We start from the raw sequence: 22673 nt of genomic DNA, 5'->3' as shown, positions 1-22673 counted from the left end.
TTGGGTCATGGGTGAGTGACCCTGGCACCAGTAAATGAAATAATAATAGTAATAACAATGATACATTTCTAACATTTCTATCCCAAGTGAGGGAAGAAAGTGTGCTGCAACAAATGTATAACATGCAGTGTATAGTAAGATCTCAACCCCAATTTACAGTATGCAGTATGTTTAATCACTTTCAGTTGCTCAAAACAAAAAGAACAATATATTCTTATAATAATGTAAAAATCACAGTCATGGGTGATGGACACACAAGGTAACAACTTTGTTACAAAAGTGGCACACCAGGATTAGTTTAGTATGAATTTTCAATACTGAACCTTGATAAAATTCAAATTTTAATCATCCAACCTATTTAGTCTCACAATTATGACTTTTTATTTCATAATTTTGTTTAATTTATCTTCTAGTATTGACTTATCCCATAATTTTTCAATACCGATCCGTTAAATATAACTTTATATCACAATAGTGAACTTTTTATCGCATAACTATAACTCTTTATCTCGAATTCTGAACGTTTTATCTCATAATGTTTATTTGCCGAAATTGGCTCACATACTAATAAACATCACTGATAAGCGGAGGGTTTTATTTTGAAGGTCTCACCCGGAAGTGCTTGGTACAAACACGGAGCTAGCACGTCCAGACGTCAAACTATTTATTTTTTGGGGGGTGGAAATGTGTCACTAACGCTGTGGCAGTGGCGTTTATTTAAGTGTTGTGTCACAGCCTCGCATTTAAAGAGAAAAGTTAGAGGCGGTAGAAAAGGAAAATGTGCCTTTTTTGTCGTTGCTTTGTCTGTCTAAACGAACATTAGCTCGTTAGCTGCAGTTATGTAGCAGTTAGCTTGGACCTGACAGCACAGGTGAGGGAAACAACAAGGTAAGAGCGACTATATCAACATGTGTGACTGTTTCGTTTGTTTGTATTATACGTTAAAATTATGTTTACTAATGAAAATGTCGACAAAAACGTCATCTAAACAAAGTCAAAATAAAGTCTGACATTGAAGGATTGTGTTTAGATCACACCATGGCTGACGACCCCCAGAGAAACTTCCGCTCTGCTTATTATGAGAAGGTGGGTTTCAGAGGAGTGGAGGAGAAGAAATCACTGGAGATACTGCTCAAGGATAATCCTCTGGGTGGGTATATAGGGTTAGGGTGGTCATTTGCATGGCACCAAAAAGGAGGACACAGTACTACACTGCAGTACAGTTTTTACAGTAATTAATTAAAAAATACAATACTGTTACAATTTTAACAGAAATAAAAACGGACTTGAACAAACATGACTAATAAAATAAAAATTGTATCTGTGAAAATGAATGCTTAATTGGGTTTGAATAATTTTCTGAATTATTTCACATAGATATTTAACACAGCTTGTTGATATGATAATTAAGTAATGTCTTATATTTTATTATCAATATTGAAAACTTCAGTCTTCCATATGTCCAAACGTGACTGACAGTAATGGAAAATAAGTCAAAACTCTATAGTGTGTGAACTATGAACCAGCTAGTTCCCACCTCCTCAGCACAAGCTGAACGAACTAACAAACGAACGAAATACCTGTTATTTCATCACATTCTGAAATCTCATGAGTAAAAACAGATTTGTACTTTGTAGAGTAGGATGGCAGGAGGGATTTGAGCCTCTGGTATGATTATTTTTTTAAAGGGACATCTCCATACTTAACAATAGAAGGGGTTCTATCATGTCCCATATACTTAAGATTTATACATTATAAGTACTTCATTAAGTAGTTTTTTTTGCAAGAAGTTGTGGTTGATTTGATTCTGTTAAACGAACAGAAGTCTCTTCCTCTCTTTTACAGATTTAGAGAAGCTGAGCACCTTCAGTCAGAGGTTCCCTCTCCCCTCCATGTATCGAGTCCATGTGTGGAAGGTGCTGCTGGGTGAGAAACATTTAAACACCACAGAATACATACCTCCAACCACGCTGAACAATTTTAATACTTAAATGAATGAAAATTATTATTTGACTGGACTAGATTTTAAAATTTATCAAACACTTGTGTCGTCTGGCTTTTGCAGTCTGTCCTGTTTGACTGTAACTCTTGGGTTGTTGTCCTGGATCAGGTCTGAAATGAGACCTGATCAACTTTGTAAATGATAATTTTACTGTTAAATATGTTTTGTTTTTCTTTATTTTGGCTTTCTTTTAAATCAAAATTTGAGAAATGCTCTATGTTGCAATTTGCAAAAATGCAGCAACTTTTCTCCAGGATGTTGTTGTTATGATGAGGTGATGGTCTGAACTGTGTTAGGTCTTCTCAGTGGAGTTAAGTTCAGTACTCTGTGGCTGTTAAATCCACAACATTAAGTCTTGTTCCCTCAACAGTTCTTTCACAATTAGAGCATGGAGAGTCGATATATTGTCGTCTTGGAATATGCCTGGAAAAACCTGGTCATTTAGTTTATTCAGGTTCAATTCAATTGACCCAAATCATTTGGACACAAAGTTGCTGAACCTAAACCTGACCAACTGAAGCAACAACTGATCATAACACTGCCCCCCCCCCCCCCCCCCCCCCACCCCACTGGCTTTGTATTGTAGGACGGACTGAGATGAGTAGATGAGGAAGAGATTTCTAATACCAGAAGATGGCAGTAAAGCAATGGATGCAAGCTGCCATTAAAACCCATAGAAGAAGAAGTAGTAAAAAATTAAATAAAAATAATAATATTTAGTGAACACTCTTCTTGACTTGGTTGTGCAGGCATCCTGCCGCCCCACAGTGACTCTCATGCTCTGGTTGGAGGCTACAGGAAGGAACAGTACCAGGACATCCTGGAGGCGCTGGAGGTCATGAGATACGTCAACTCCTCCACACCCTCCACCCACGTCTACCTGCACATGTTCCAGCTGGAGAGCCAGGTGCTCCCAAGGTGCTCCGAGATCACGCCGCCGGTAAGAAGAACAACACGACATGATCTGTGTGGTGACTTTGGTCCAGGTTAGGTTGAGTTTAATGGGACATGGGGGACTGTGGGAGTGACCAGTCCAGACGTTCCAGATGTTACTGTATGTCCCTGTAAAACAAAAATGAGTGGTGCTGCTCTGGAATTACGCCATCAATAAAAATACACTATCATATTATAGAGAACCCTAAACTTTACCCTTATGTACATGTAAATAGCTTATTGTAAATGTAACCCAGAATGTTATGTATAAAAACAACTCCGACCGAAACCGGAAATAACTGTACAGCTTAAAACTAGCCACACTCGCAGCCTATATAAAAAATATAATCAAAATAAAGTCACATATTTCCAAGCTCTTCAGACCATTCATCAGAATAACTTTACAACCATAATACTCAAAATATTCAAACTTCATTAGAGAGAGCCATTCAACTTGTGCTTACCTTTCGTGTACAGGAAAAACATTAAAACAAAATGGCCATCACGCAGCCATGTAGCTTCATATACGGTGGTGTATGAAGGACAAATGGCTGCAATTGCTAAACCCCCCTGAGGGCAAAAATAATGTACCAGCACCATCTATTGAGCAAACTAGGCAACTGCCCTACATATTGATCAAACTAGGCAACTGCCCTACATAAAGCTATGAAAAACCACAAGGAATTTTTATTAAATGTGATTACTCACTCATGCTAACTAGAGTTGATACCCTCGGTACCCACGGTACCCTGCGGTGCCAAATCGTAACGGTTACTACTATACTATAAATTCTACACGACGGTACTACCATGGATTACTATACTTCCGGGGCCAGTTTCCGCTACATAGCGGCCGCCTCTACTCTCCTCCCGGCCTCCCGGCTTCTCGCTGCATGCTACTCCCTTGTAAACAAACCCAATACTGTAACCAAACTACACAGCTGCTGAATGATTGGCTGTTGGTGTGTTTCTGCCGGCAAGAACGAACTCCATGAAGACAGCTCTGCTTCGATAGAAATTCGCTTCAAAACAAACATCAAGCTAAAGTTCTGTCTCGCCCAGACGCGTGCACGGCTTACAGTCACAAACACGAGACAACACACTCACCATGGCAGAAGCACCGGGCCTGAGCGGCGAGTCTGCCGCCACGGCGGCGTCGTCGTCAGTGGCACCATTAACTTTGCTCAAAAAAACAAACTCCAAAAGTCACATTTGGAACTATTTTGGCTTTAAACAAGGCACTTAAACTGTGCAGGCGCTGCCACCAAGCTATAGGAGCCAAAGGAGCGAACACATCCAACCTCATAAAACACCTGCAGTGTTGTCACCCAGATTTATATGTCGAATACCAGGTTAGTATTGGCTAATATTAGGCTATATGCTCCTTTTACAGGCTGAGGAATGAAGAGTTAAAGGATGTCAAAGTATAAAGCACATAGAAAATGCATGAAAATAAAGTTTTCACAGGGAATCAGTTCCTGTTAATTGTATTTTGTCCTGTATGGCTTATTATGTTGCAGAAGAAGCATTATTGTCATATAGATTTTTTTTAAAAGACAGTTAGCCTACATGCACCAAACATCATTCTAAATAATTAATAAGTATTTATAACTTGTACAAATACATTGCAGTTCATAAAAATAATAATTAAAAAAAAGGCTGCAGTATCGCGATAATACCCGGAACCGTGATACTTTGTCTGGTATAGTATCGTGGTTAGAATAGAATAGAATGGAATAGAAATACTTTATTCATCACCAAGGGGAAATTGTTTTAATAAAGCAGCAATACAAACAATATTATAAACATAAAATGTAAAATGTGCAACAGTGAGAAAAGAAAAAAGTGCAATAATAAAGGAGTGGCATAATGGAGTGCAATGTCATACTGTAGAAAATGTGCATTGTGCAAATGAGCAGTATTTTTTTTGTACTATTACAGAGAGTTATTGTAGTTTTGATGGCTGATGGCAGGAATGACTTAATGAATCTGTCCTTGTGACAGCGGAGCTGTCTGAATCTCTTGGAGAATGTGCTCTCCTTTGAGAATGTTACTCATTTTGGTATCATGACAACTCTAATGCTAACAGACTTCTTGGATAAGTATATTACATTCTTTCCAATGAACCCTCACTGAACCTTTAGAACCTGAACCTGAATCTCTTTCTGATTCTCGTTCTTTAAATTCATCAGTCAGAATCTTTCTCTTAAGTCATCCACATTATTTCATTTAATAACATTGGGAGTGTGACCACAGTTGTGTTTTGTTTGGCTGGTGGTTTATGGTTTTGGCTCAGCAGTCTCATCCCTCACATCTTTGAGGTTGACTCCAGGCTTTCCTAGAGCCTGAGTGGACAACGATTGTATTGTTTACCACTTAGCCAATATTACTGCTATTAATCATGTGTTCTCAAAAACGTCACTCACTGAAACATCAGTGACTGGCTGTGGGTCAATAATTGCAGTATTTTGGAAATGTTCCTGTGATTGCTACGCTTGGAAATCCTTGAAAGTTTGTGTAAATAAATAGACACAGGTCATTGAAAGTGTTTGCATTTGACGCAAGAAAGAAGTGAAGTTGAGCTAATGTTTCATGCCCTGCATTGCTCGATGTACGGAGACGAGGCCTTCGTGGAGTCATAATTACTAGCGGCGTTGTGGACACTGTCCATTGTCTCTCTCTCTCTCTCTCTCTCTCTCTCTGCCGTTGATGTGAGATTCCGTGCAGAACAATGAGCGAGTAAAGTTAAGCAGAGAGAGAGCAAATAACAACGTGAAAATTCCAAGATCTCTGTCTCACCATGGACAATTTACAAAGACTGACTTTGACCCAAGATCCCAAGGACAATCACTTGTCCAGATGCAATAAAAGTGGACGCCATCATGGACGAAGACGCTCTTACAAGTTGTCCTCCCATCTTAAACTGTGTCAGCACATTCAGTCCTTGAATTGAGGGGAATTGGGTCTGGAAAGTCCTTGAATTTAAATGTCAACCAAGATGTGGCTCCCTCTCTTGCTTGATACGAGCACACACTCACTCTTGTGTAGTAAAATACTGTTGTACTGCCCAGCACTGATATGAATATATATACATGACTTCATTGATAAAGTTGAGTCAGTACTGCTGTATGTTTTGTTTTGTAGCATTTGTACACTCACTCTCACTGGCCCTAACAGAGGCCGTCATTCTCTGATGCTGAAGTGGACAAAGTGTAGTGTATAATGTTTTATTTATTTTTTCCCAGGATGAAGAAAATGAGGACTTCCTCTCCATCAGCAGAGCGATGGAGGAGATTGTAGACAATCCAGTCGACTGCTATTGGCTGATCAAGTGTTTCATCAGTCAGTTCCACCTGAAGTTTGGAGACTCCATTCCTCATCTGGTAAAGTGTAAAGTATATTTGATATCAGTAAAATAATTAAAAAAAAAAAAAGGATTCCGTTACTGAAGTTTGTTTGTTTGCAGATCGTTGAGAATGTTACGCTGAGAGCTCATGAAAGCAAAACATCGTGTTGTTGTTTCTCACACAGATGATGATGTTTGAGCTTCAGGCCCTGATTTGGAAATGTGGCCTGAAAAGTCAAATTATCAGTGTTGATGTTTGTAGAATTAAGTGGTTTTTAATATTTGTGACGCAAAGTGTTTTTATATAGCATGTTATACACAAAGCAATTCAAATCTGGTCAGAGCTGTGGTCCCAGCTCGCCACGGCACGGTTTAGGTTTGGTTTTCCACTAAAAAATAGTACCTACTCAACGTGGGCAGAGTCATCACGGCATGAAACCGCTGTGACTTAATTTTACACACACACACACAAACGAGTGACTAGTGACTTGTAAAGCAGTTGTTTTAAGTGTAACTGAATCATTAGAATCAGTTCATTAAAACTATTTGTTCAGTTCTTCACACATTCACTGACCTGAAATACAGCGGCAGGTTTTGTGCTGTCACTAAATACACCAGACTCCTCTGTTAAATATTGAGATTTTAGACATTTTGCTGGTTATTGTTGGAGATTAACCCACATTTTCAGGATTGTTAAGTCTTTTTAACTGATCTACAGTTTGGCATTGTTCAGTTTGATTCTTGTGTTGGACGTCTCTTCCTGTGACCACACTCTGACCAATCAGTGGCTGGCAGTCTGACGACGTCACGCATAGTATCGCCTCAGCTGGCTTGGAACCTAGTAAAAAAAGTACCTGGTACCAGGTTACTATGCTAGTGGAAACTTAACCGTGGCGAGGCAAGGCGAGTCGGTGGAAACACACCATAATTACTTCACAGGATAAGAAACATCCCATCAACCTTCCCGACCAGCACATATTGGTTTGGATCGAAACAAATATTATAATATCTCTATCTCAAAATCAACCACAAGGGAAACATCAGTGACTAAAATATGAATGTGTAACCTGAATACAAGAGGGATAAAATAAATAGATATAATGAAATAGATTAATAAATAAATACAGTTAACAATATTTATCTCCTAAGGCTATTAAATACTTTATACTGAAACTAAAACTTTCAAGAGTCAGTGCTTCATCATGAATAAGGATGTTGTTGTGTTGTGTTGTGTTGTGTTGCAGCCAAAGAGCCTGGAGCATTATCTGAGTCTGGAGGAGCCTCGTCTGCTGAGCCATCTGAAGAACACCGGAGCCTTAACTCAGCTGCCGTACAACCTCTGGTTCAAATACTGCTTCGCTGGCTGCCTCCCAGAATCCAGCCTGCAGAGGTCAGATTACTTTAACGCCGATCCATACAGTGTCTTTAAATGATTTAACCCAGAGATTTTTGTTTTAGGCTACTATCAATGCTTTACCTCCACGTCATACCTTTGGACGCAAAACAGCTTGTTTTTGTGGCTCCCACAAAACTTATAGTCTCTGTTTGTAGCATTTAGAGAGGACTCCAAACTGTCAATATAACATTTAATATTCATTATTTGTTTCTAGTCACTTTAAACTAACAACTTTAAAACCGTACTTCTGAAGTTAGCCGAGGACCTACACTCCAAACTTTGGCTCCGACGCCGCAGTAGATTCTACATGTTTTGAGGGGAAGGTGCTACACAGTTTGTCATAATCTCTAACTTCACCACGAGTTGCCACTAAATCCCACACACTGAACCTTCAATCAGAAGCCCTCAAACTCCCATTTGACATATTTCTGAGTCCAGTAGACGTAGTTGGAGCCTGGATGTTGGATTAAATTGAATTTGCAGTGAACAACATCCGTTGTTTTAGTCCGTCTGTGTGGATGAGGAAAAAAAACTGACCTTGAACAATAACATCAAAGAGATAAAGGTGCACAGGCTCAAAAATGTAAAGTGTCTTAACTGTGCACTTGAACAAGAGCTCAGAGCAGGCTGTTATGTACGTGTTGATTTCCACAGAACATAAAACAAACCGCAGTTTAAGACTGGGTTCAGTATAAGTGTGTATGAAAGCTTATTTAAAAGGTATTTAACCTTTTATTAACACCTAAAATATAGGACTATATAATTTTTAACTCTCCGAAGACGAGATGACATTGTGATTCTGGTGGGAAGCTACTGATCTTATGTTGACACTAAATTCAGAGCTCCACTCTTCTTTTAAATCATTCACACGATGTGAACATTAGCTTTATCTATAAACGTAAGGAACATAATCGTACAAGTGTCCCAGCAGTTCACTGGTAGGTGATTTACTGAGGGCATCAGTGTTTGTGGAGCGTTTGGATAAGAAACACAAGTGATATCAGTAGAAATGCCACACATTTAATATATATTACTTAGAGATGTTCCGATACCATTTTTTCCCTCCCGATACCGATTCCGATACTTGTGCTGTGGGTATCGGCCGATACAGAGTACCGATACCGATACCAGTGTGTTATAAAAAAAAATATATCATACTATGCCTGCATGACTGTGATATGATTATCATTGGTAGTAAGGTTTGGCTCAGGTTAAACCCTCTGTAAAACATGAACAAATACAGCAAATGGACACCATTTATTTTTCCAAGTGATATGTTATTTCGTTTTTCAGCTTGTACGTTTGTTTGACTCTGGTCCAAACACCGCAGCACTGGCAGAGCTTCATGTTTCCATGACGACTGACCGGGAAAGGACGCGTGTGACATCTTTTTTACATGACTCCAGATAAAATGAGTCTCTGAAGTAACGCTAAACTTTAAAAACAGAGGCATACATACGCAGGACACAAGTACGCTGGTTAGTTGTAGCGCTGCTCTTTTCGTTTAATAAACAGGGGCGCTCCAGTTTGACTGTAGGCGCGCTAACGGAGCTAACGCAGCTAACAACGCAAATGGAGCTAACTGGTAAATACTGCCAAACCGCCGACATGATGAGCTAACGTTAGCTCCTTGTCTACAGGTGTCGGGTGATCAGTTCTTCTTCACATCTCTAAAACAGCACAGCGCAACTGTTTCAAGAGCGGCGAAGAAGAACCGCGTCAGAGCTAACGGAGCTCTAATACATTACGTGGTATCGGATCGGTGCATGGACTCCGATACCGATGCCCACATTTTCAGCAGTATCGGAGGCATTTCCGATACTGGTATCGGAATCGGAACAACTCTAATATTACTATGAATTTGGGGGCCACACGGTGATGTAGTGGTTAGCACTTGCAGCGAGAAGACCCGGGTTCGAGGCCTGGTTGGAACAAGGGCCTTTCTGCATGGAGTTTGCATGTTCTCCCCGTGCGTGCGTGGGTTCTCTCCGGCTTCCTCCAACAGTCCAAAAACATGCAATGTGGGGATTAGGTAAATTGGACACTCTAAATTGACCATAGGAGTGAGTGTGAGAGTGAATGGTTGTTTGTCTCTATCTGTGTGTGGCCCTGCGATGGACTGGCGAACTGTCAAGGGTGTACCCTGCCTATCGCCCGATGTAGCTGAGATTGGCACAGCACCCCCCGCAACCCTCTGGTGGAGGATAAAGCGGTAGATGATGATGACTGACTATGAATTTGGATTATTTTTTAGGGTTTGGGACAAAGTGATCAGCGGCTCCTGTAAGATTCTGGTATTTGTTGCCCTGGAGATTTTGCTGAGCTGCAAAATCATGTTGCTGGGCATCAACCGGCCTGAAGGCATGGTCAAGTTTCTGTGTAATGTGAGTCACTGAAAGCACGACACTCACAGCATGAGTCACCAACACAACGTTTTTAAAGAAGCCTCTCACTGATTTTGTTTGTCCTCTGTCCAGATACCGCGGGAAAACACTGACGCCATTGTGACTAAAGCCATCGATCTGTGGCATAAATACTGCGGCACGCTGGTGCATGCTGTGTAGCCACGTGGTGACGTGCCAGAGGTGAGATGCTTTCCCAGAATCCACCAGGACCTCCTCTCAACTCCACAGAGACGTTCACTCACTCACTCTTCTCTTCTCTCTCTACTCGACTGAACTGAAGAGCGGGCTGCTTTTGATAAGCAGTGGGAGCCACTTTTCATCTTTGACTGGTTCAGTTTTCCCCAGAGAATACTGCACACAGGGAAGGGGATTGAGCTCCGGGGACACATCAACACTGAAAACTACTGCTCCTGTTACCAAGGATTGACGCTGGAGGAAAGTCATTGACAAGGAAGCATAAACTTATCTTTTTAATAAGTTCACTTCTTTAAGAAACTGCATACATCATAGAAGACTCACAATAAATTAATTCCCACATGCAGGTTTTTCTGCTTTACAAAAAAAAAACATCTGAAAAGTCTCGCTTAGTTTCTTTTACTATGTACACGTTTGTATAACTCTGAGAAAATGTTTCTCAACAAGAGACAGTGACACTACTGACTCCTTCCCCCCCTCTCAATCACACACACACACACACACACACACACACAAACGTAGCAGACACTCAATAATCATGGACGATGGATTGTAAACAATGAAAATCAGGAGGAAAACCCTTCATACCCTCTTCCTCCGTGCGATGTAAACTGAAAAAAATAAACAGATTTTTCTCACTGTTCATCAGAGACATTTGACTCGTGCGTCTACAGTTAATATTCTGTGTGCGATGAAACGAGTGAATTTGGCAACTTTTTTTAAAATCCCTGTAAATGACACTGTAGGCACAGCGACGCGGTGGTTCATTGGACAGTGTGGACAGCGCTATGGGACGCATTCAAGCTCCCCCTCCACTTCCCGTGAATGCAGCCCCAGCATCGACAGACGAGGAACTAACAGGTTTGAAATTATTGCTCAGTTGATTAAATGTGATTGCGGTAGTAGATCAGAATTTATCTTTACCGGCTTTGAAGATGCAGTTTATTAAGATTTGGGGAAATTTTGGCTTAAACGTGTTGTGAACGTATGGAAGGCCTCGAAGACGAGTCGAAAAATAATTTCCAGGATGTAGGGCTGCAACGGTTTACTACTAACGGTTTTGATAAGCGATTAATCAGTTGAAGTTTCTCTGATTTTTCAGCTTCTTAAGAGGCCACTTCACCCTAAAAATATAATTTTTTTTTTTAACTAATTCTCAGAGATAAATGTGTTATCTGATCATGAGACGGGATCTGAGACACGTGTCTCATTCGCACAATACAGGAAGTTTGGATTGAATATCCTGAATAAAATTGACAAAGTCAAGGTCAAAGTCAGTTCCTTTAAAGAAAATAAAAGCACACTGCTCTTTACTGTCAAGATTCTGTCAAGTTTTATGAGTAAAAAAAAAAGTAACTATAATTATTTATATAATATAAACAAACACAGCAGCATCATAATGATTTTAAGTTTATCCTTCATTTGACCAAGTGAAAAAAAATGGGTGAAACTGCCCTTTAAATGTGAATATTTTCTTTGGTTTCTTTGCTCCATAATACAAAGAAATCAACAAAACTGAATCAATTTTGGTTTGTGGACAAAAACATTTGAGAATATCATTTCCATGTTTGAGAAACACTTTCTGATCAAACAAGTTCTTGATTAATCGATAAAGTAAAGGACAAATTAATCAATTATGAAAATAATTGTTGGTTGCAGCCCTAATCGGATGATTTCTTTTAAGAGATCGGTTCTCCTTTTCAGAGGTTTTGCAGTGTTTGTTTTTGTAATACTCATTTTAACCATTAGGGGGTGCTGTCGCACCACTGTCCCACTCTGAAGTGAACAAAAGCAAATCTTCCATGTGGAAACAGGATTTGAAGGCAAATTTATGTGTTTTTTTTTACATCTTCATAAAATGACCCCTGGACCCACTTACTGTTAAGAGCCTCCATAATAAATGAGATAAATGTGGAGTAGTTTAACCTCTGTGAGGGGAAAATAAAGTGCATCTGAGAACATGGTGAAAATTAAGAAGAAAATCTGTGTGTTTCCGTCCTCCACGTTGGCACCGACTGACATCAAAATCAAAAGTGCTGCAAAGTAAACACGTCGCCTTCTTCTTCTTAAAAGAAAAAAAAGACGATTAAAAAGCTTTTAAAATTCCAAGAAGTCTGTAAAATCTCCACTGAAAGGAGACGCCAGCTGTGAACTTAATTCATCTGAAGTTTTTGTTTGTTTTTTGTTTCCTGCGATGGCTCCAGCTCGGCTTCACTTTGTCAGTTTTGGAAGTCGACGGCGTCCTGTAAATGGAGTAGGAGCAGTGAGCGGAGCAAGGGCAGCGAGTAGCAGGCCGATAGAAGATGAGCCCAGAGAGGTCGCACTTTGTTGTCGATTTTTTACGGTCGATGAAACCTGCAGAGAGAGAAAACGTGACAGATTTAAATGACTTTTTTCACTGTGTTGAATCTGCATTTACCCCCAAGTCAAGTGACAAGTGGGCCATTTTCCAGCTATATTGTTGCAGATTAACCCACATTTTTAGGATTGTTAAGTCTTTTTAACTGATCTACAGTTCGGCATTGTTCAGCTTGATTCTTGTGTCGGACGTCTCTTCCTGTGACGACACTCTGACCAATCAGTGGCCGGCAGTCTGACGACGTCATACATAGTATCGCCTCAGCTCGTCTGGAACCTCGCCAGAGGTAGTATGCTAGTGGAAACATAACTTGGCTAAGTTATGTTTCCTCTGTTAAATATAGGTATTTCCCTGGCAGTGAACAGCTCAGCGCTGTTCGGCTTGATGTGTGTGTGTGGGAAGTCTCTTCCTGTGACGGCACTCTGGCTAGTCAGTGGAAAGTCAAGTTTCTTTTGTAAAATGTGGAGAATTCAAATCCCGTTTTTCCCCATTCCCTTTTTTTGACAGACATCTGGAAAAACCTTTCAGTTGTACAGGAGTTGTCAGTTGTGCTGATGTGTAATGTGCTTTACAGCCTGATGGGGGCAGTAATGCTGCTGCTGTGTCGTCTCACCTGGTCAGATGACGGCTCGACTCGTGCACCTCCATCTCTGTGCTTTTGAACTCGTTTAACTCCTTCCTTATCGCAGCCTGGACGACAAACACGCCGACATGTCAACATACACTACATAACCACTGTTAATCCAGATTAAGTCGAGTTCAGATCATTTTTCTGAAGTGTGGTTGCATTGCGAGGACACAAGGAAAAACAGATTATAATCACATAAAAACAGGCTCCGTGAATAGTATCTACATCTGCGTGAGTCGCAGCTTGTGTTGTTCTGTAACTCACTCACTCTCCCACACCAAAGCCCATAGAGAAAATCAGCGATTCAGTAAATCCATACATGTTATTTTGTTCAGTGTTTTAAATCCTTTTGTTCAGATTGACCTCAGTGGCACAAACTAACAAAGCGCCTTTGTCTTCATGAGCTAAAAAAACGCCTTTTTTCCCCCATAGAGTTTGGTGCAAACTTCAATTTCAGTCAGTTCAGTGAGTGTTCGGACTGTTATATGAGGAAGTGAAACATACAGTCGTCAACCACACTACAAAAAAACCCCTGAAGTATGACTGTGAGTTAGCAGGGAACCTTATCAGCGGCTGTTAGCCGGGTCCAGGGTTTGTCTGCTCTCCTGTCGTAGTCCTGAGCCTCTGCCACCTCCACGTAGTCACTGAAACGGATGAGGATCTTTGCTTCCCTCAGCTCCTCCACCGTCGGCCTCTGACTGAGCTACAGGGAGACAGGAAGGCAGTGGCGTCCAGTCAGTGTTCGTCAGATTTAATCCCAATTCAAAATTGGATGTTTTCTACCATAATATCTATTATTGTATTTCTTATCCAAACAACGTCAGATTCTGCACTGGTGCCCTGACTGAGTCACCTGAAGTCATGCGAGCGTTTGGACAGTTCTGCGAGGAACAGACAGACAGACGTTAGTTAACATGCGTGCTGAGGAAGATGTGCCTGAGCAGAGAGGACAGTCGGTGCTAGAATGATTCTATTTGTCCAGTCTGTGGAAAGTAATTGAGATTCAAAGGTCATTTGGTTTGTACTCCACTCAAGTCTCCAACTACAGGGGTTATATTTACTCTATCTAGACTTCTTGATTGTTTTGTGGCTAAAAGAAAACACACATGAGAAGCTGATTCAAACCACACACGGAGGTAGTTTTGAATGTTTGAATCTGAACATCTGGGTCACTCAGATAGGATTTTAAAGTGTCTTCTGCGTCACTCGCAGCGCGACTCGGAACGACAACTAATAACAGTGACTTAGATCCAGAGAGACGGAAGTTAATTGGAGGAGCGTTGACCCTCTAATCAGGCCGGTTTATTTTGATTTTATGGCTGTAGAATTCCAGAATCGTACAGAAGTGTGTAAATCTGACTCGTTTCTCACAGATTTCTCCTCACAGACGGTGTTATTGATCGATTGTTGTGGGACGTTTACATGAGGGAGGGATCAGTGTGAAGGTCACACGCAGGTCAAACTACAACATGTAGCTCAGTCAGGTTGTCGCGGCCCTGATTAAGTTATTTAAAATAAAACACAGGTTTGTGAAGTGTTATCCCTGACACTAAACTAACCATAATCCCACACTTAACCAGTTCCTCAGAAATGAGGTCCATGTCTGTCTTACCTTTTTGGACAAATGTCTCTTGATCTCCCGCTTTTCCTCCTGCTCCTCCTGATCGTTTCGAGCTGGAGGGAACAGAAAAAGAGACGGTAATCACACACACACAAACACACACGTCGCAGTGATGATAATAATAATAATGCTAATAATAATAATAATAAATGAGTGTGTGCATGTGACGTACGTTTGAGGATGTTCCTCTGCTCCAGCTCCTCTGCTGTCGGCCTTTGACTCAACCGCCTGACAAATAAAACAAACCAGGGAGAATAGATATTTCAGGGTCTCACAGTGACAGTAACGTCAATTCTCAGGATTCTGTATCTTTTGAATTTGCACTGTGTGTAAAGGCAGTGCAGTATGACTTACAGTATGTGGCCATGTGATAAATCTACAGTGATGGCTTAAAGGTAAAGTGTGTATAATTTAACTTGAATGCCTTCACTTAGCATCAAAACTTATTTAGTTTGTCCATTATAAAAACACAGTGGTCCAAAATGGCTCCTGATATAAATTACAGTACAAATTCTTTCAAATGTAAAAAAAACAAAATTGTACACACTTGACTCTGCAACGATTAAATTATAACTAAATGAGTTGCCAGTGTAAATTATGTACCATTGTTTTTTGTCGTTATGAATGGGACTGTGTGTACTTACCTCACTAAAGTCAAAGCATTGCAATTATAGTATATAATATTATAGATATATAGAGTAATAATCGTGCTTCAAAGAATAATTCAATTTAGGAGAATCTCATAGAACATATCAGACAGTGAGGGTTCATGTCCCTCATCTGCAGCAGACAGACACAGAGCAGGAGCGCTTTCTCCGCTTCTCCGTCTCCAACGCAGCCTGAATCACATCCAAGTAATGATCTTCATGACGAGGATCCGAGTACAGTCGCGACCAAGTGCAGGGGATTCGAGTGAATGTCGTGGGGAGTTCACCATCTGTGCTCTGAGAGACTTTCCAGCATTAACAGGTGCTGGTCCATCGTGAACTCATGTCTTGTTGGAAGCGTGTTATTGGTGTTCCAAAGTGATCTTGGACAGACTCTAAGCGGGAACACACAGGCGCGTGCTGGCCACAGTTCATGCTTCATCACAACGTCCTGTTTAGGTCGTTTTGTTTTGGTGTTAAAAGTCACTGACTGAACTCATGGAAATAATCCAGACAGTTATGACTTTGAATGTTACATTTTCAGTCATGACGACTCAATGTGCGATAAAACTCTATATAAGTTGTTTGACAAAGATTTCCTGGTGGAAGTAGTTTTGGAACACCTGCGCGTTTACACTCTACGTTCCTGTGACTTCAGTGTGTTTGGGTGCTTTTATTTTGGAAATCTGGCAACAATATTTACACTTTTTCCTCCACTTGTAACTTATGATCTAAACTTTAATGTTTCGTACTCTCTGCCTCCTCCCTGATTTCAACAGTCAGGTTCAGGGTCAGGTAGCAGGTGACTGGGCCGACATGTGCTCGTCTTGTTTTCCTCACATGAAACCTCCGTGTGTGTGTGTGTGTGTGTGTGTGCGCGTGTGTGTGTGTGCGCGTGTGTGTGTGTGTGTGTGTGTACCTGGTCAGTTTAGTGGCCGTTTGTTGTCGGAACTCGAGCCTCTCCTTGTCCGACTGCAGCGGCAGAATGTTTTTCTCCTCCAGTTCCCTCTTTGACGGACGGTTACTCAGCTTGATGGCCAGCGAGTCCTTTCGAAGGACCTTCATGGCTAATGTGCCTGCAGGGGTCAGACAGTGAAGAAGTGATATCACTGTGGAACTCTATCTTCCAGTATCTACTATACTGGAAGTATCACTGTTTAAAATGAAGAAAAACAAAAGGGTGTAATAGAAAAACACTGCAGTTGTAACTTGTGTGTTAAATTTGTTTAAAAAAAGTTTAAAACATATGTACAATAACAATTGTCTCTCTATGTGCATGTTGTTCTTCCCGCTCTCTCCTCTCTGGCGACAAAGACGCTGATTCTCTGTCTTCCTGCAACAGCGTGAGTGAAATTACCGTAAAAAGCACACGTCGGCTTTGACGTGGGAAACTTCTCTTTCAGAAACTGTTGGAATTACCGCTGCGTAACTATGGCGACAAAGTGCGCTTGTGCAAACGTGTCGCCAGCGATGCACTGATTATAGTGAGCGATCGTGGCTATTCTCACCGTTCATCAATGAAAACAGACATGAAAGATTTATTTACAGCTTACAGTTATTGAGGAAACTGGAAGAGAAGAGATTCCACTGCTCTTAGAAATTTCCTGACATGATCTTGTTCTGTTTCTTGTGGAGGCTGCATATTTGGTGAATTATTGAACCTTTATTTTTAGTTTAATTGTTTCCACGTCAGATGACAACACAGCTCAGTTTTAACTCAACAATCCTTTTCATTTCCCTCCTTTCATATTCAGTGTAGTACACAATATGAACTGCATTCACTAAATGCATAATCTTCTCCATGTAAATAATTCACATGTGTGATTACAGAGTGCAGCTCCGAGCGTTTCCAACCATGTGTGACACTGTGTGTGTGTGTGTAACCATATGGAGGCTCTTGCTCACACACACAGTCTTTCACTAAACAACTAGAAACATTTTTATTTCACTATTTCCTTGTTTTATCTTTTCTTATATTTTTTTTTATTGGTTCTGGATTTTATGTACAGTTTTTAATATTAACGACGAGCACTTTGTCATTTTTGTTTCTGAAAGGCAGAAAAAACCCCCACTGTTGCCTCACAGCGAGAAGGTGCTGGGTTCGACTCCTGGTCTGGGACCTTTCTGTTTCCTGTGTCTGCGAGGTTTCCTCCCACCATGAAAACATGTCAGGTTGGTCTCTTGTGGCGGCGGCAGCCCCTCTGATCGACCTTCCGAGATCTGACCTCCATAATTCGGTTGTATAATGACTTTAAAGATGATTTCCTTTCCTTTTAGCCGCACAGAACCAGCGTTTTTGGGAGAACCTGACAGGTCCCAGAGTGAAAAAAAAAATCTCAAAATGCCTCCTTTTCATTTTCTTTTTCAAGTACAGAACAAATAGCCCCACCTCTCTAACCTTAGCCTAACCCACCAGGTTTCTGCTCACACAGCCTCTTCTTCAGTTTCTCACATCTTTCTACTGCCACAGCCGTCTTGGGGATTCGGTGTCTTGCCCTGTGGCCCTCAGGAATCAAACTCTTGACCTTCTGGTTGACCACCATTCCATGTCCAGAACTCACCTGGAGTTTCACTTATCAAACCGCTCATGAAACAACCACAGGAGAAGGAAACCTACACCTACTTGTAAAAAGAGCTTCATCCTCATCTTCGTCGTCCTCCTCATCTTCGTCGTCCTCCTCATCTTCATCGTCCTCCTCATCATCGTCGTCCTCCTCGTCTTCCCCCTCGTCCTTGTACATACCCGGCATGTCCTCGTAGTCGGCCTCGTTGGGGAGGTTCTCTTTGTCGTTGTTGCACTCGATCATCATCGTGGGAACAACGTGCATCATGGAACTGGGGGGGGGGGGACATGTGGGACAGTTTTTAAAGATAGTTTTTAGAAAGCAAGACGTCTCACTCCATATGAAACCTGATGTGGTTCAGGTTCACAGTGTTTGTTTGTCTCTGTGTGTCGTACGCCAACTATTTTCAAGCAAAAATGGTATTAACTGATGATTGGTTAATAATCAAGGTTAGAATATCCATATCGATCCATCCCTAAAATAAAGTATTGTGAAATCACTTGAGTGATGTTAAACTGTCGTAAACGGTCGTTACGATCAATAACGTCTAAAATATCCAGTTATTATGATGTGATTATGGGCTGTGACACATTATTGCGGCCCCTCACCTCTCAAACCTCTGCATGGTGAGCGCCAGTGTTTTGTTGAGCTCCTCCATGATGCGACTGGACGGGTGGAGAGGAACCGGCATCGTCCCGTACTGTAGCGAGTGCCCGCCCATCGCGGCGTGGCTGGCGGGGGCGTGGCACTTCTGGAAGATGATGGAAGAAGGCTCCATGCTCCCCGTGGGTACGGAGATCACGAGCTTCTTTGGAGGTAGAGGAGGAGACATCCTCACCGACATACACGGCAGCCTCACCGGGGCGCCGTCTGCGCCCAAAGGAGAAAAGATTACACGCGTGTGCGCGAAACAAACGGCGTGAAACGCGAGCACGGAGCCTCACACACCTGTCATGTGATTAGGTAGCCTGGCGAAGGGTTTGGGCGGCAGCGCGGGAGGTTGTTTGTGTGGCGTCGGAGGTCTGGAGAGCGATGACTCGGCGCCGTCGGACAGATACACAGTGGGTTTCTTGGTGGGTGGAGCCTGGCTGGATTTCTGGGCGTGTTCGTGTTGACATGCACTGTCGGTGGACATGTGAAACTCCAGGGAACCTGAAGAGGTAAAAAAGAATCAGATCAATCAAAGAATGAAACGAGTGTGAGATGTGAGAGGATGAGATAACGTCTCTGCTGTTTTACCTGCTCCCTCCATCAGCTCTGTACCTTCACTCTCTGAGTGGGCGGAGCTTAGCAACGGCGATCGTCCGTTCTCCATCTTGACTTCCTCCCGTAAGGCTGGGGATGAGCCATCTGCACACGGTAATGATGAAGAGTGTGGATCATAATGCTCTCATCCCTGATCCCCATCCAATCTTTACTACTACTGAGAATCTGCTGATGCAGAGTTCCAGATAGAACCCTGATATTAGAACAGTTCTTAAGTTTTTCAATAATATTCCTCACCGTAGTTCAGACTCTGAACTTTAACTGTTTGTGGAGAACAAGTCGTTAACTGACGGAAACATCGCTTCTGTCCATGTTTGTTGGACATTAATTATGATACAAATCAAATCAATATTTCTGTAAAGCTATGAATAATATCGCCAATAGTTACATATTGTAAATATATACATGATATAAATACGATATATCAATCTGCACACATGTACAACAACATCTACTGTTTATTATCTGTATAACAGGATCTTAAAATACACATATTCCAATTAATTTCAGATAATACCTACTTTTTTAATCTTAAAGGATATATATACTGTACGTGTGTTAGAAATGCCTATAAATGTGGTCAGATTTTCTGCTGTAATTAGGCTTCATATTACAATAAGTGTTTATTGACGTTTTTTAAAACATAATTTTGTCATTTCTATGTATTTTTTATCCTAAATATAATATTTTGCTGTATTTCACTGTCTTTAAAACCAGGGAAAGTCATCTGAGATGATATTTGGAGATACAATATTGATTTATTGCCAGCTGTTGATTCACTGACCAAAAACACAAGATCTGTGATTCAGAAATATTTGCCTTGTTTATGTCATGAAATAAATCCACCTGTTACTTCAGTGATATTAACAAATCACTCACCTTTCTCGTAAACCTCCTTCAGCACTCCTTTCTTGATGAGCTCCTCTCTGCTCTGACGAGTGGACATTTTCCTCTCCAGGACTGACAGACAACAGAGAGACAGACAGAGGACCTGGTCAGTGAGAGCATGGTGAGTGTGTGAGCCGCTGCCTCCATCAGTGTCATCACTCAGTCACCATGTAATGCACACACTTCACCAGCAGGTGTTTCTCTGAGGGAATTTATAGGCAGAAATTTGAAAATACAAGAGCAAATCACAGCCATATCTGAATTAAAAAGGTTGGTTCAACCATTGTTTGGGGAGCTACAGAACTCTCCTGCGACCCATTTGTGCATCCTGACCCATTGTTTGGGAACCACTGGAATTTACTACCCATTATTATGTTTTTATTTTAGTGTAAAATCGTTTTAAAATTAAAAAAAAAATTATTTGAGTTCTCAGGGTCATGTAAATGCTTTATGTCACTGTGTCAGATCATGAAGAACCAGAACAACATGCATGAACCTACTGTAGGAACAGAAGCAGATAAATAAATGAATATTAAAAAACAAAATCACATTGCAGTGACAGCCGGGAGAACAGCATGTGTGTGTGTGCGTCTCTCACAGAGAACAGGAAATAGGATGATTGAACCAGCTGAGAAACAGCAGCAGCAGCAGCAGCAGCAGCGTTGGTTTCTTCACTGACAGAGTGAATATTGCCGGTCTGAGCTCGACACAGACACAGAGTTAATTCTCGGGCTGAGACGACGACGACGACACGCTGACGATCACCACTTAGCACTAATTTGTTCACCGTGGTGAAAACATAATTATCGACTCTGTTTGTCTTTCTGTAATTAACGGCTTTTAGCCACAACAGCTGAGCTGAGTGTAAACATCAGAAAAATACATGAATATATATAATTAATCTGACAATTACAATTACAGCAATTATTATTATTCTAAATGAATCTCCGACTGTTTTGATGGTTAATAAGTTTGAGTGAGTTTTCACATTTTTCACTTCTTCATTGTGAATATTCTCTGGTTTCTTTGCTCCACATCACAAAAATGAAATAGTTTCTATTAAATATTCTATTAACTTTTAACTATTCACAGAATTCTGCTCTTGTATTTGTACATTTATTTAAAAATGACTTGATTTATTTATTGATGTTGTATTTGGTCATATATCATTTCACTTCTCTGTTAATCTGTAAACTTCATCAGATGAGTAGTTAAAATGTCAGAAATGTTGAAAAAAGTCCAAAGTGATTCAGTTTTAATGATTTATTTCTTATACGTTGCAAAGAAACCCGGAAATATTCACATTTAAGAAGCTGAAAAATCGGACAAACTTGAACGCAAACTGATTAATCACTATTATACTTGATGAATCGATTATTTATTCATTGCTGAATTAATTGTCAACTATTTTGATCATCGATTTATTGGTTTGAGTGATATTGAAGGAATTAAAACAAGCTTCTCTGATTTTTCAGCCTCTTAAATGTGAATATTAGAGAAATATCATCGTTTCCAGGTTTTGGGGAAAATGCTGATCATCATTTTTCAAGATTTTCTGACATTTTCTGGACTAAACGAGAGTTCGTCAAAGGCTTAATCTGAATTTGCTTGCATTTTATGTGTAAAATGAACACACATTTGTGTGCGTTTTTGGGCGACTTCCTGCTGTAAAAACCACTCTGCTCCACCAGCCTTTTACAGCCATAATCACACATATCAGCTGGTTGCTGTTCCTGTGGCCTCTGCGTCACCTCAGAGCTCACTCATTCATCAGTGCAGCAGCAGCAGCAGCAGGAGGGAGACGTTTATCTGCCATGAGAGATGGACGGCCTCAGGGGAGTCCGGGGGCTGTGAAAGTCAAAGTGTTGTCTTCCCTCACCTGCAGACGTCTGCTTGAACTTCTCACTCTTCTTCTTCCTCCATTTCCAGGGTTTGAACAAACGCCCCAGTGTGGCAAACTTGCTCCGCCGGCGGATGGGAGGCGTGTGCGTGCCGGGAACCAGCGAATCAGAGCGCATCGCTGCCAGCCTCCCCACCTCCTCAGCTGCAAAACAGAATGAGTCAATGTTAAGCTGCAGGTAAACAAACAACACTGACACAGTTGTGTTTTTCAGCTTGTTTTTCACGCATTTACCGACAATTATGGTACGGACACATTATCTGTAAGGGTTAAATTTTATAAAAATATGAATATTTGGTATGTATATTTCAGGTCGCTTTAAAAGTTGTGTAAACATACTGGCTTTTAAAGGGTTAAAATTAAAAAATATATATTATGAATAGTTGATATGTATGTCAGGCTGAAGTAGTTTTAAAAGATTGAATATAAATATATCATATTTTTACAGCAGTTTTTGTGAGTTTTTGGGACGGTAACATTTTCTGCTGCTAGGAACAAATTAGTAAGTTTTTTAAACTCTTAAG

At 40.9% G+C, this 22673-nt stretch overlaps 2 protein-coding genes across 5 annotated transcripts in view; one reads left to right on the top strand and one right to left on the bottom strand.

The window, feature by feature from the left end:
* The first annotated feature begins 618 nt into the window (after positions 1 to 618).
* tbc1d7 (TBC1 domain family, member 7) lies at positions 619 to 10930 on the top strand. 3 transcript variants are annotated; one of them, XM_058639032.1, is made up of 9 exons: positions 619 to 888; positions 1031 to 1150; positions 1846 to 1926; positions 2752 to 2942; positions 6180 to 6317; positions 7525 to 7670; positions 9931 to 10060; positions 10154 to 10261; positions 10362 to 10930. In XM_058639032.1, exons 2-8 carry the CDS (start codon positions 1039 to 1041, stop codon positions 10238 to 10240), a joined length of 885 nt encoding a protein of 294 aa, XP_058495015.1. In that variant the 5' UTR covers positions 619 to 888; positions 1031 to 1038; the 3' UTR covers positions 10241 to 10261; positions 10362 to 10930. The 3 variants fall into 3 exon arrangements, with proteins under 3 accessions (XP_058495015.1, XP_058495016.1, XP_058495014.1); XM_058639033.1 differs by having other exon boundaries at positions 620 to 888; positions 1031 to 1086; positions 10154 to 10930; XM_058639031.1 differs by having other exon boundaries at positions 620 to 888; positions 10154 to 10930.
* Positions 10539 to 22673, bottom strand: part of phactr1 (phosphatase and actin regulator 1) — a 27658-nt gene continuing 15523 nt past the window's right edge. For both annotated transcript variants that reach the window (XM_058639028.1, XM_058639027.1), the window contains exons 2-13: positions 22129 to 22293; positions 20241 to 20321; positions 19335 to 19445; positions 19044 to 19247; positions 18704 to 18965; positions 18155 to 18366; positions 16451 to 16607; positions 15057 to 15112; positions 14876 to 14937; positions 13826 to 13966; positions 13249 to 13325; positions 10539 to 12631 (exon numbers count right to left, since the gene is read on the bottom strand). In XM_058639028.1, coding sequence (XP_058495011.1) covers positions 12616 to 12631; positions 13249 to 13325; positions 13826 to 13966; positions 14876 to 14937; positions 15057 to 15112; positions 16451 to 16607; positions 18155 to 18366; positions 18704 to 18965; positions 19044 to 19247; positions 19335 to 19445; positions 20241 to 20321; positions 22129 to 22293 — 1544 coding nt within the window. In that variant the 3' untranslated portion in view covers positions 10539 to 12615. The remainder of the gene's footprint in view (positions 12632 to 13248; positions 13326 to 13825; positions 13967 to 14875; positions 14938 to 15056; positions 15113 to 16450; positions 16608 to 18154; positions 18367 to 18703; positions 18966 to 19043; positions 19248 to 19334; positions 19446 to 20240; positions 20322 to 22128; positions 22294 to 22673) is intronic.

This window comes from Solea solea, chromosome 9, assembly GCF_958295425.1.
Source record: "Solea solea chromosome 9, fSolSol10.1, whole genome shotgun sequence".
NCBI classification, from domain to species: Eukaryota; Metazoa; Chordata; class Actinopteri; order Pleuronectiformes; family Soleidae; genus Solea; species Solea solea.
Note: the sequence above shows the minus strand (reverse complement) of the source record. Positions and strands in the feature narration are given on the sequence as shown.